General features: G+C 39.8%; 1 protein-coding gene across 2 annotated transcripts in view; it reads left to right on the top strand.

Annotated features, from left to right (window-relative positions):
• yrdc (yrdC N(6)-threonylcarbamoyltransferase domain containing) overlaps positions 1 to 12,054 on the top strand; it is a 28,390-nt gene extending 16,336 nt beyond the window's left edge. For both annotated transcript variants that reach the window (XM_034174058.1, XM_034174056.1), the window contains 3 exons: positions 3,923 to 4,042; positions 4,297 to 4,427; positions 11,108 to 12,054. In XM_034174058.1, coding sequence (XP_034029949.1) covers positions 3,923 to 4,042; positions 4,297 to 4,427; positions 11,108 to 11,177 — 321 coding nt within the window. In that variant the 3' untranslated portion in view covers positions 11,178 to 12,054. The remainder of the gene's footprint in view (positions 1 to 3,922; positions 4,043 to 4,296; positions 4,428 to 11,107) is intronic.
• Positions 12,055 to 12,354: the final 300 nt, after the last annotated feature.

Raw genomic sequence — 12,354 nt, 5'->3', positions numbered from 1 at the left:
AAATTCCTTGCAATTGAATGTTGAGAAACATTGTTCCTAAACTGTTGGACTATTTTTTGCATGCAGTTATTCACAATGTGGTGATCCTCGTCCCATCTTTGCTTGTGAACGGCTGAGCCTTTTGGGGATGCTCCTTCTATACCCAATCATGACACTCACCCGTTTCCAATTAACCTGTTCTCCTGTGGAATGTTCCAAACAGGTGTTCTTTGACCATTCATCAACTTTCCCAGTCTTTTGTTGCCCCATCCCAGCCTTTTTGAAACATGTTGCAGGCATCCTTTTCAAAATGAGCAAATAGTTGCACAAAAACAAAAAAGTCCATCAGTTTGAACATGAAATATTTTGTCTTTGTGGTGTATTCAACTGAATATAGGTTGAAGAGGATTTGCAAGTCATTGTATTCTGTTTTTATTTACATTTTACACAACGTCCCAACTTCACTGGAATTGGGGTTGTATGTGTGAAGGGGCCCTAAGAGTTGCTGAAGTGTGGTTGGACAGAACAATGACATTTTTAATCGATTGACAGTTTGGGCTAACTGCATCTTCAATGCCACCTGTCTCCAGTCATGTTTTTAACGACGGTCTCTTCTTAGAGTATGGTTCGTCAGGTGGGCTTTCCAATACGCCTTTCACGTTTCCTCTAGTAGCTTCCTTTGGAGAAAAGAAACAGACAAAACCAAAGCCTTTGCTGTGTGCACCTTCCAACATGATCTTAGCACTGGCTGTGGTGCCACATGGTGTAAACGTCTTTCTCAGAGGAGGTGATGGTCTAGTGGTTAAGGTGTTGGGCTTGAGTCCAGAAGATCATGTGTTCAAATCCCCGCCTGACTGGAAAATCACTAAGGGCCCTTGGGCAAGGCCTTTAATCCCCTATTCCTCCCGGTGTGTAGTGAGCGCCTTGTATGGGAGCACCCTGACATCGGAGTGAATGTGAGGCATAATTGTAAAGCGCTTTGAGCATCTGATGTAGATGGAAAAGCGCTATATAAATGCAGTCTATTTACCATTTACCATTTCTCAGGTATAATCGTCAGTTTTATCTTCCAGGTATTTTTATACAGTGCGTCTGGAAAGTATTCAAAGTGCTTCACTTTTGCCACATTTTATGTTACAGCCTTATTACAAAATGGATTAAATGCATTTGTTCCTCAAAATTCTACACACAGTACCCCCGTAATGAGTCAAAGTTGTTTTTACATCTTTGCAAATTAAATTAAAATAAAAACTAAGAAATGATGCGTACATAAGTATTCACAGCCTTTGCTGTGAAGCTCAAAATTGAGCTCAGGTGCATCCTGTTTCCACTGATCATCGTTGAGATGTTTCTACAGCTTAATTGGAGTCTACCTGGGGTAAATTCAGTTGATTGGACATGATTTGGAAAGACACACACCTATCTACATATAAGGTCCCACAGTTGACAGTGCATGTCAGAGACAAACCAACCATGAAGTCAAAGGAATTGTCTGTAGACCTCCGAGACAGGATTGTCTCAAGGCACAAATCTGGGGAACGGTACAGAAACATCTCTGCTGCTTTGAAGGTTCCAGTGGGTGCATTGGCCTCCATCATTTGTTAATGGAAGATGTTTGGATTCACCAGGACTCTAACCAGAGCTAGAAGCCCATCTAATCAGTCCAGAACGGCCTTAGTCAGGGAGGTGGCCAAGAACCCGATGGTCATTCTGTCAGAGCTCCAGCATTCCTCTGTGGAGAAAGGAGAACATGCCAGGAGGACAACCATCTTTGCAACAATCCACCAATCAGGCCTGTATGTTACAGTGGACAGACGGAAGCCACTCCTTAGTAAAAGGCACATGGCAGCCCACCTGGAGTTTGCCAAAGGGTACCTGGAGGACTCTCAGACAATGACAAACAAAATTCTCTGGTCTGATGTTTTTAGTGGCAGGAACTGGGAGACTAGTCAGGATTGAGGGAAAGATGAATGCGGCAATGTACAGAGGCATCTTGGATGAAAACCTGCCCCAAAGCGCTCTTGACTTCAGAATGGGGTGACAGTTCATCTTTCAGCAGGACAATGGCCCTAAGCACACAGGCAAGATATCAAAGGAGTGGCTTCAGGACAACTCCGTGAATGTCTTTGAATGGCCCAGCCAGAGCCCAGACCTGAATCCAATTGAACAACTCTGGCGATATCTAAAAATGGTTGTTCACCGACACCCCCCAGTTAACCTAATGGAGCTTTAGAGGTGCTGAAAAGACGAATGGGCAAAACTGCCCAAGAATGGTGCGCCAAGCTTGTGGCATCACATTCACATTTTTATTTTTAATAAATTTCCAAAAATTAAAAAAAAAATGTTTTCATGTTGTCATTATGGGGTGTTGTGAGTTGAATTTTGAGGGGAAAAAATGAATTTCAATCATTTTGGAATAAGGCTGTAACATAAAATGTGGAACAAGTGAAGCCCTGTGAATACTTAGTGGATGCACAGTGCATTAAAGGTGACTGTGATTGCAAGCTATGTAGTCCATCCATTTTCTATCCTGCTTTTTTCAGTTAAGTCATGAGGGGGTGGAACCTGTCAAAGCACTCATATGGTGAGAGGCAGGGTAGCAGGGCCAGCACGTAGACATTCACACACTCAGTCACACCCATCTTCACTTCAGAGTCACCAATTCACCTAAGGCTGCAAGTATGGTTTTTACCCCCCAAAAATTGCTGCAAGTGGTACCTCAGAGGTGTATACTGGCAGTGTGCATCATTACATACCTAAATTCAACTACATTCTCACCATAGGAAAGGTCTAATTTTCAAGATGGACATCAAATTTTTAAAATGCACATTACTCCTTCTGTAGTCAGCATTATAAGCAAGTATTTATTTTTTTTGTGTCTAACCCTGTGTTTTGCCGATCTAAGAATACAGTGAGCATATTTAAACTTTAATAAGTGATTAGAGAATTGTGAAATCTAAGATCGCAGTCCAGTATTGCCACAAAAATAAGAGAATGCAATCTTAGACAAGTAATTTTGATGCCTTATCCCAAATTTTGGGATATATGGATCCATTTTGCATATTTGAACTATCATGAAATGATTACAGTGATGGCTACTCTGCTGCATCCATGATGACCTCTGCAGCTATTATGGGTAGCGCATGGCGTTTAACAGTGAGATTGCAAATGAAATCCAACACAAAATGCATGTCTTGTCCCCAGGGACACAAATTTTGTTTTAGATTTTGAATCTTTTTTTTTTTTTTTTTTAACATATGTTTTTAATTGTGCAAATGTCATTCATGCAACATGATCATTTATTTTATTCTACCATCCTCCATCCAGACCTATGTTTAAAATAATGCTCCAGAATGGGGGGTACTGATACTGTAATATATTCTATTTTTTTTTTTCCCTCCCTGTAATGTATTGAGTCTATGTTGTAGTATCACTCTGCTTTGCTACTTTTTCAAAATCAACAAGACTGTATGTAGCAGAGCTTCGACATACTTCATTAAAGAAGCATAAAGGACAGCCTGGTTAAAAATGTTTTAACAGCAGTGCTGCTGTGCCTCTGTTCTACACTTTGGGAAAGTCTGTGTATAACCCTTAAATGATAAATACAGTAATACAATACTGATGGAGTCCATATTGTTGAAAAGACTGTGATATGAATTTTAGACTCAGTCGCCCGCCCTATAATATCGATTGAGCCCAACATGAATGCACATAGTCTGCAGGCGGCCAGCTGCTGAACTGCACTGATGCAACGCAAATTGTAAAACTGAAGTTTTACAATGTTTTTACAAATGTTTCACTCACACTGGTTCTTCTGGTTAAAGCATTTGTAATGGTTCTGAGTTGAAAAAGTTCTGTCGTAATGTGTTATTTCTTTATTTTTATGTAAGTTATAAAGAAAATGTCTGATCAGCTCCTGTTGATGTTTCTGTGTGTCCTTCAGCTTGTCGGTGTTCGTATTCCTGATCATGACTTCTTGAGGCGCCTTTGTCAGATGTGCGGGGAGCCTCTTGCACTCACCAGCGCCAACGTCAGCTCACACAGCAGCACGGTAGCCGTCCCTGTAAGTGAGCGCTGACACAGTGAGCACCTACAAAAATCATTCCCAGTGTTTTCTCAAAGACCGAATTTGTGATTTAGACTGTAGCATCAACAGTGGTTTAGGCCTGCAGCTGACAATTATTTCCTTTCTTGATTATCTTCTTATGTAAAACTTTAGTTTATGGTTTCTGCCGTCAGACTTCATAACAGGGTGACCACAGACTCTGCTGTGGAGATCTTAACACACGACTATGTCTGACATCTCATCCTCTGAAGGAGTTTAAGGAGCTCTGGCCCAAACTGGCTGTGGTGGTGGACGGTGGTGTTATTGAAGACCAGAGCCGCCTCGGGTCAACAGTGGTCAACTTGTCAGTACTTGGCAAATACCGCATCATCAGGCCTGGCTGGTAAGTTTACCATTTGGAAGGAAGAACTGCCAGACTGAATTACATGCAGCTGACAGGACACATTTTTCTCCTTTGCATGAAAGCATCAGCCTTCTGAAACAAGTCCAATACTGGTGCAGGTTGGTGTGTACAGTACACCAAATCCAGAAGATTCCTTCTTTATGTTCGTGATAAACCTGGATCATGCACTTTTTTTAGAATACTTCGGGAAGAAGCGCCAAGGTGGTGATGATGAGGATCTTGAGAACTACAGTGTTAAAATTCAGATTCGTCTGCAACACCTACTATGACTGCACATTTCTTCAAACTAGTAAACATTGCAAAGGCCAGGGGCCTCCTCGGGCCTCACCTAGAAGATGCGCATGACAATATTAATGCATACATTCTGATCTGTAAAAACAGACTAGATGGCAAAATGTTAACATATGTACACAAACTGACCCATACGTATTTATGTTTTGAAGAGGATTCAGATGTGAGTGGCAATATTCCATCACACTGTAGACAGTTCATAATTTGCATGCAGGCTACTTATTTTCTCCCATTGACAGTCCACATACTTAGATTGCAAAATTTCAGCCACTTCAAGCCTCACAGGCTTTCAACATTTTGACCCTTTCTGAGCAACAAATCCCCCAAATTTGTTAACAGACAGAACAAATGTTACAGAGATTAATTTGATGTACTTTTGGTAGAATTAACCTTTTGTCTACCAGATTTAAACCCAAACTGTTCAGAATATTGACATCCATTATGAGAAAACCCCACATTATGATGTTAATAATAATAATTATGTAATAATAATTTATTAATTTATATAGCGCCAAATCACGAGTAATCGCCTCAAGGCGCTTCACAAACATTTAAAAGCAGAATAAAATGAAATAAGATTAAAACGCAATTTAAAAAAAAAACATAAAAGGTAAAAGAAGTAAAATAAATAAATAAAACGAATAAAAAAAGACACACAATCATATAAAATACTAATGATAAAACAGGGAGAACAGATGTCTTCAACCTGGCTTTAAAAGTCTCCACAGAGTCCGACTGTCGTATTAGCGCAGGCAGATCACAGAGCTGGGACGCGGTGATAAAAACTCTGTAACCCGCTGACCTTTTCTTCACCCTCGGGACACACAATAGTCCCGCACTCTGTGAACGCAGAGCCCTTGCTGGCACATAGGACTCAACCAGGCCGGCCAGATAGGGGGGCGCCAGTCCGTCAACAATTTTATAGGCCAATAGTAACACCTTAAAATCCGATCTCAAGGAGACCGGAAGCCAGTGAAGGGATTCCAGAACAGGCGTAATATGATCAAACCTACTGCTTCGTGTCAGAAGTCTGGCAGCAGCATTTTGAACCAGTTGAAGACCCCTGATGCTGGACTGTGGTAAACCAGAAAACAAAGCATTACAATAGTCCAATCTAGAAGAGACAAACGCATGAATCAGAGTCTCAGCATCAGCCATAGACAGGATGGGACGAATCTTTGCTATATTTCTTAGATGAAAAAAAGCAGTCCTCGTAGTGTCCCTAATGTGGACGTCAAAGGACAACGTAGGATCAAAAATTACCCCAAGGTTCCTCACTTTGTCAGTATGATGTATAATGCATGAACCTAGGCTAAGCGCTAGCTGATCAAATTGATGCCGATGTCTTGCTGGACCAAGAACCATCATTTCAGTCTTATCAGAGTTCAAAAGTAGAAATTTGCTCGACATCCAACTTCTCACTGCTGCGAGACAGTCCTGTAAAGATTTTATGTGGACAGGATTTCCAGCAGCTATCGGCATATACAACTGAGTGTCATCAGCATAGCAATGAAAAGAAACCCCAAAACGCCACAAAATGTTCCCAAGGGGTGCCATATACAGGGGAAAAAACCAGGGGACCCAAAACGGATCCCTGCGGAACCCCGAACTTCATGCCCCTAAAGTCAGAGGTAGTGTCGTTGCACAGAACACAGTGGGAGCAACCAGACAGATAAGACGTCAGCCACGCAAGAGCAGTTCCAGTAATCCCAAAACAGTTTTCTAGCCTATCAAGTAGAATATGATGATCAGCTGTGTCAAACGCAGCACTGAGATCCAGCAACACCAATACTGTAGTAGTATCCAAGTCCATTGCTCGCAGAAGATCATTAACTACTTTAATAAGTGCTGTTTCTGTGGAGTGATGTCTTCTAAAAGCAGACTGCAGTGGCTCAAAAAGGTCATTCTCAGTAAGATAGTCCAGAAGCTGCAGTGAAACCACATTTTCCAGAATTTTAGAGCAGAATGATAAATTTGATATCGGCCTATAATTTTTCAATACACCAGGATCAAGATTAGATTTCTTGAGTAGTGGTTTAACCACTGCAGATTTAAAACAATTTGGAACAGATCCAGAGTTTAGAGAAAGGTTAACAATTTCCAGCACAGTCGGCCCAAGAATGGGCCAAAGATCCTTAAACAGTTTTGTTGGTATAGGATCAAATAAACAAGTTGTGCTTTTAGTAGACATCACGAGTTTCGTCAGCACACCTAGTAAGATAATATTAAATTCCGTGAATCTAGGTAGCACCTCAGTGGTCGTCCCCAGCTCAGTAGCTGGATGTCTACCACGTGGCAGACATCCAGCTGCTGAGCTGGGGACACAGAAAGCTGTCTACATTCTGTTGCCAAAGGGAATTTTCCAAGGAACCACATGGATATGACAGAAAACAACAAAACAAATACCATTTTCACTTCTGGGCTTCAAAGGAGGAAAGAGAAGTGACACAGGAAATAAATGAAAAAAGATGGGGGGGGGGGGGGGGGGGTTAAAAGTGAAGGTTGTCTGATCGATTATACTGAGGTAAGGTATGTGATTCTATATCCTTAACATAAATTTTCCTGTTGAATGCCACTAATTTGACTTGGCTTTTTGTCATTGGAAAAGGCATAGAGCATTACTTTTGGAAAGCTTAAATCAATGTAGGGCTCAGCAATAAACAAAAATAAGCCAAAGTTATTAAAAATATAGGCCAGTGGAATGGTATATTACTAATATATCAAGCTAATAATCCAGTCACTCGCCATTTTCAAATTACGCAGTATTTTAAATTGCACACAATACTCTTCCCAATTTATGCACTATGTCCATTTACATAACCACACTATACTCTTCCCCACTTTAAAAAAAAAAATGCCATCCCTTTTTAATTTTATAGGCTGCTGATGTAGAGATGTGATTGGGTGGTTGTAATCTTGATGCAGTGGCTTATGAAGTCCTGTTATTAGGTATGAGTTATGATTTCTCTTAGTGTTCCAGTATAGTGTTTCCAGTTTTTACATATTGCATCCCAAAATAAGAATTTATTTTTCTACCAATTCTAAAATCTCCCTCCATTTTTTTTTTTCCAAATGTATTTTGTAACCAGTGTACTACACGTTACTAGGGTTGGGTATTGAGAACCGGTTCTTTTTCAAGTATCATTAAATGATTCGATCCACCAATATCAATAGCCTTTTTGCTTAACAATTCCCTTATCAGTCCTTCAGAGCTGCCGTTGTTTTTGAGGGTGTTTGTCAGGAAAACGATCATTCCTCTACGTTGATTACATACCCTGTAGCGGCTCTGTAATCAACCGTTTCTGCAGCGCGACACCACTTTGAAGTGTGAACCAATGAAACAATGCTTCGATCCACTGGCCCATGGTTCTTTGATTCACTGCTCTTCAGAAATGGCAAGTGGGCTTCTTAAACCCTCTCAAAGCCATTAAAATGTGAATCGTGAGTCACTTTTGTGTGGATTAAAGTCACTAACTGGCACTCTTGTCTTGTTGCAGTTAAGAAACGAGAATCGTCCTCCGTTCCATTGGCACAGCTCCAAACGCTGCACAGCTCTCTGCCGAGACAGAATCCGGTTAGAATTAATAACCTCAAAATGAATTGCCACTTTGAATAAAATGGCACCTCTTACAAACATTGTAATACAGACAAGAAACTACAGTCGAGTAAAACGTTTTGGGGTTTTTTTCCCAAAATGAGATGTGCTGTGTTTTTTTATAAATTACATACATCCTGATGTACAGCACAGCTGCAAGATCTCAGCTCAGATGTATGGAAAGACATTAATGCCAATAATGTCTGAAAGGAAATGCTTTTGACAGTAACTACAGATTTATTTCTATTTATGTCCAGAGATCAAGGATCCACCATGTAGTTTATTATGTCCAAAATTTAAGGATCCAGTGACCAATTTCATATTTATTTACTTTAAGACTCAATAAAATGTTGTTCAATTTCAATTTAATCGGCTTATAAAGCGCCATATCACAACAAAAGTATCTCAAAGTGCCTCACATAGAACAGTTCAACATAAAAAATTTAAATAAATAAAAAAAACTTCAAATACATAATTAAAACCAGAAGTAAAAGAATAAAACAGATAAAAAATAAAAACTATTCATAAGAAAGAATAAAAATAGGCTTTAAGTCTTGACTTAAAAATGTCCACAGACTCTGACTGGCTCATTGTCGCGGGAAGACTGTTCCACAGAGCAGATGCACGATAAGAAAAAGCTCTTTGACCCTTTGACATAGAAAACCTTTAAAGCCTACTTTTAGTACACAAAAAATTCACAAGAGGGATTGATAAGGAATCGGATTGATAAGCGGAATCGATACCAATCCCTATACGTTACATTTGCTTTAAAAGAAAAAGTTGTTTTGTACTTCATTTCAGACCTTCAAAATGAAAAGGAAAGCATACATTAATAGGACAAATCAAAGGAAAGTTTGCAGAGTGCTAAAAGGAGGAAATTATCAGCTGAAGAAAAGGAAGAAGAACCAGCAAAACAAAGGGAAAGAATAAAAAAATGATGTAATTCAAAAACTGGTGAAGAAAAGGAACAGCTCCTGCAGGATAAAAGGAAAAGGGCATCCAAACTGAGGAAAGAAATAAAGTGAATCCAAGAAGTGCCAAAGAGCTGCTGACATCCTTTATGTGAAAGACAATGTAACAAACAATATTGCGTATATAACGAGGCTTTGACATATTAGTTATTTTTTTAATAGTTATAATCAATAGTGGCATTTAATGTCATAGAGTGATGGGTAGTCAACATGTAAGTATAAAATTATGCTATGTGCAAGTCAGTCATAACTCGTACATGTCACATTAGAGTTCTTAGATATTCTTGGCATAAATCATGCATTTAATACTTCATCACTGATGTCTTAAGCCGCAGCTACTGAAATATAAATATTAGTGGTGGACCTGACAGGATTATTGCCATTATTTGGACAAGGTGTCACACGCTGCCTGCTATACTATTGTGATGGAGGCCAGCAGGAGTCACTGTGCAATAGTAGCCAATGGGCCTCATTCCTTCACCAGTCAAAGGATAGTCTGGCCACTCAGACCAGAGTCCAGATTTTAGTCGACTGGACAGAGCATCTGCCTCCCATGCCGGAGATCGTAAGTTAACGTCCTGAGGGTAGCGAATGGGGGAGTCAAACACAATGCAGAGCAAGCCACTACACTGACAAGAAGCAAATCATTTCCCTCCTGCAGTTAAAAAATAAATAAATAAATAAAGGGTTCAACAGTGCAATTTTGTCACAGCAGTGCAAAAGATACTTAGACAAGGGTAACGATAAATACTTGCCTAGTAATTCAGTTATTTGGAAAGTTTCAAGATGGTCCTTGTAAGATTTTTATAATTTGGTAAAGGTTCTTATACAGTCAGCACCATGAGTGTTTGGTTGTCAGGAATGGTTGGGCTCTTCTTGTGTGACTTGGGACAGTTGCTGCATTTTTCTTTTTAAATAATTCCAATTCTGTGATCACACACAAGCACTTTGATTTCTGTTTGAGGATTTTTTTTTTTTTTTTTTTTTTTTTGTCTTCGTCTCAGTTGGTGTGAAATATGTTGCATGCTTTATGTGTATGTTTGAATATTCATGAGGTATTTTGCAATATGTGTGTGGGGGGGGGAGAGATATCCAAATGGACTGCATTTATATAGCGCTTTTCCATCTGAATCAGACACTCAAAGCGCTTTACAATTATGCCTCACATTCACCCCGATGTCAGGGTGCTGCCATACAAGGCACTCACAAGCAATAGGGGATTAAAGGCCTTGCCCAAGGGCCCTTAGTGATTTTCCAGTCAGGTGGGGACTTGAACCCATGATCTTCTGGACTCAAGCCCAACACCTTAGCCACTAGACCATCACCTCCCCTGAGATATCCAGCAGATCAATGTGCGTACAATTCAAAGCAGCATGTGTATTAACAGTTTTTTTTTTTTTATGTCAGATTTTTTTTTCCAATGCCATTATTGGCTTTTCTTCATACACAAGTTTTATGTGAACCCATTGTTGGATTAGTGCTTCTGAATGTCAGTGACGTGTGTAAGCGGATGCGTGTGTGACATCAACCAAATTCTCACACTCAAACAAGCATGCCACATTTTACTGAGAATGTCAGTTTATTGTTGTCCATATGTTGATGTAAGACATCCGTGTCTCAGGGAATAACCACAGTTGAGTTGCCTGTTGGGATCTGGCACAGTGTCTGTAAGTCTTCCTCAGACAAGACTGGGATTCCACAGAGATGAGTGTTAATGTTTGCTCTCTGCTAGTGTTTATACTTAAATGTTGTGTGACCTAAAACCTGACAAACCCACAGTTGATTCACATTTCTCATTTCAGCGCTCTTTCTGCTACAGTGGAGGTGTTGGAGCACAAGTACGGACTGACAAAAGGTCCACAGGAAGAATGACCTTTGACCTCATCGCATTTAATAACGCACACCGAGACACACATGTCATTTGACCTGAGGCTTCTTCTGAACAGAGAGGTCCTTCATTCTTCTGTGGGAATGCTGATCATGTTTACCTTGAACTGTGGTGGAGCTGCAGTCGTCCTGGATCTGATGGATGACGTGCCGACTCTTCCAAGCTCCAGTTCGTGGTGTCGGGATTTGGCTTGTGGAATGTCAGACTGTCTTGTTTCTCTTTTGCCATGTTTGTTTTAATTCTGTAAAATGTCATAGTATAATGTATCAGTGGCTCCCAACTTTTTTTTGGAGCTCCCCCCCAAAAACATTCTTTCCACAGTTACAAAAAAAAAGAAAATCCTGAAAAGTGATAGGTTTTCCTAATTTTTCTCTTTGGTTCATCCAAAGCAAATAATGTCTAGATGGTTTTGATTAAGTGTGTTATTATGACTTTATTTAATCAGTACCCTTTTTAATCTTGATAATCTCGCAGCAGACAAAACCTTGGACACCCCCTGTGATAGGTGGCACCCCGATAAGGGGGGGGGGGGTCGGACCACAGGTTGGAACCAGAGTACTGTATAATGGTTTTTGTTGTTTTTTTTTTGCATTAAAATGCAGGGTTTTGTTTACTTTTTTGTAGCTGTCAAAGTAACTTATTTGAATTTCTATTTTGGCATTTGTAGAGCTCATTGTTTCAAGCAGAGCCATCACTGATAAAGGGATGGGGGCTTTGCTAAATACGTAAGATTGTAATTAAGGACCTGTTTGAGGGTAGGAAACCCCCCCCCAGTAGTTATTTTATGAACATATGTAAATTGAACAATTTGAGACATAAGGGTGTCACATAATTGTTCAAAAGTGACTTAAAATAACTTTGTGTTTGAAACCTTATGGCATTAAACAGTCACCTTTTCATTAAGCTACGGTGCATCTGTAAAGTATTCACTGCGCTTCACTTTTTTCATGTTTTATTCAAAAATGGATGAGATTCATTTTTGTCCTCAAGATGCTACTCACAATACCCCATAATGACAATGTGAAAAAGGTTGGGGGTTTTTTTTGTTTGGTTTTTTGCCAATTTATTAAAAATAATTAAAAAAACACTAAGAAATCGCATGTACATAAGTATTCACAGCCTTTGCCATGAAACTCAGATTTGAGCTCAGGTGCATCCTCT

This window comes from Thalassophryne amazonica, chromosome 7, assembly GCF_902500255.1.
Source record: "Thalassophryne amazonica chromosome 7, fThaAma1.1, whole genome shotgun sequence".
NCBI classification, from domain to species: domain Eukaryota; kingdom Metazoa; phylum Chordata; class Actinopteri; order Batrachoidiformes; family Batrachoididae; genus Thalassophryne; species Thalassophryne amazonica.
The sequence above is the reverse complement of the archived record's forward strand: the minus strand, read 5'-3'. Positions and strand labels throughout refer to the sequence as shown.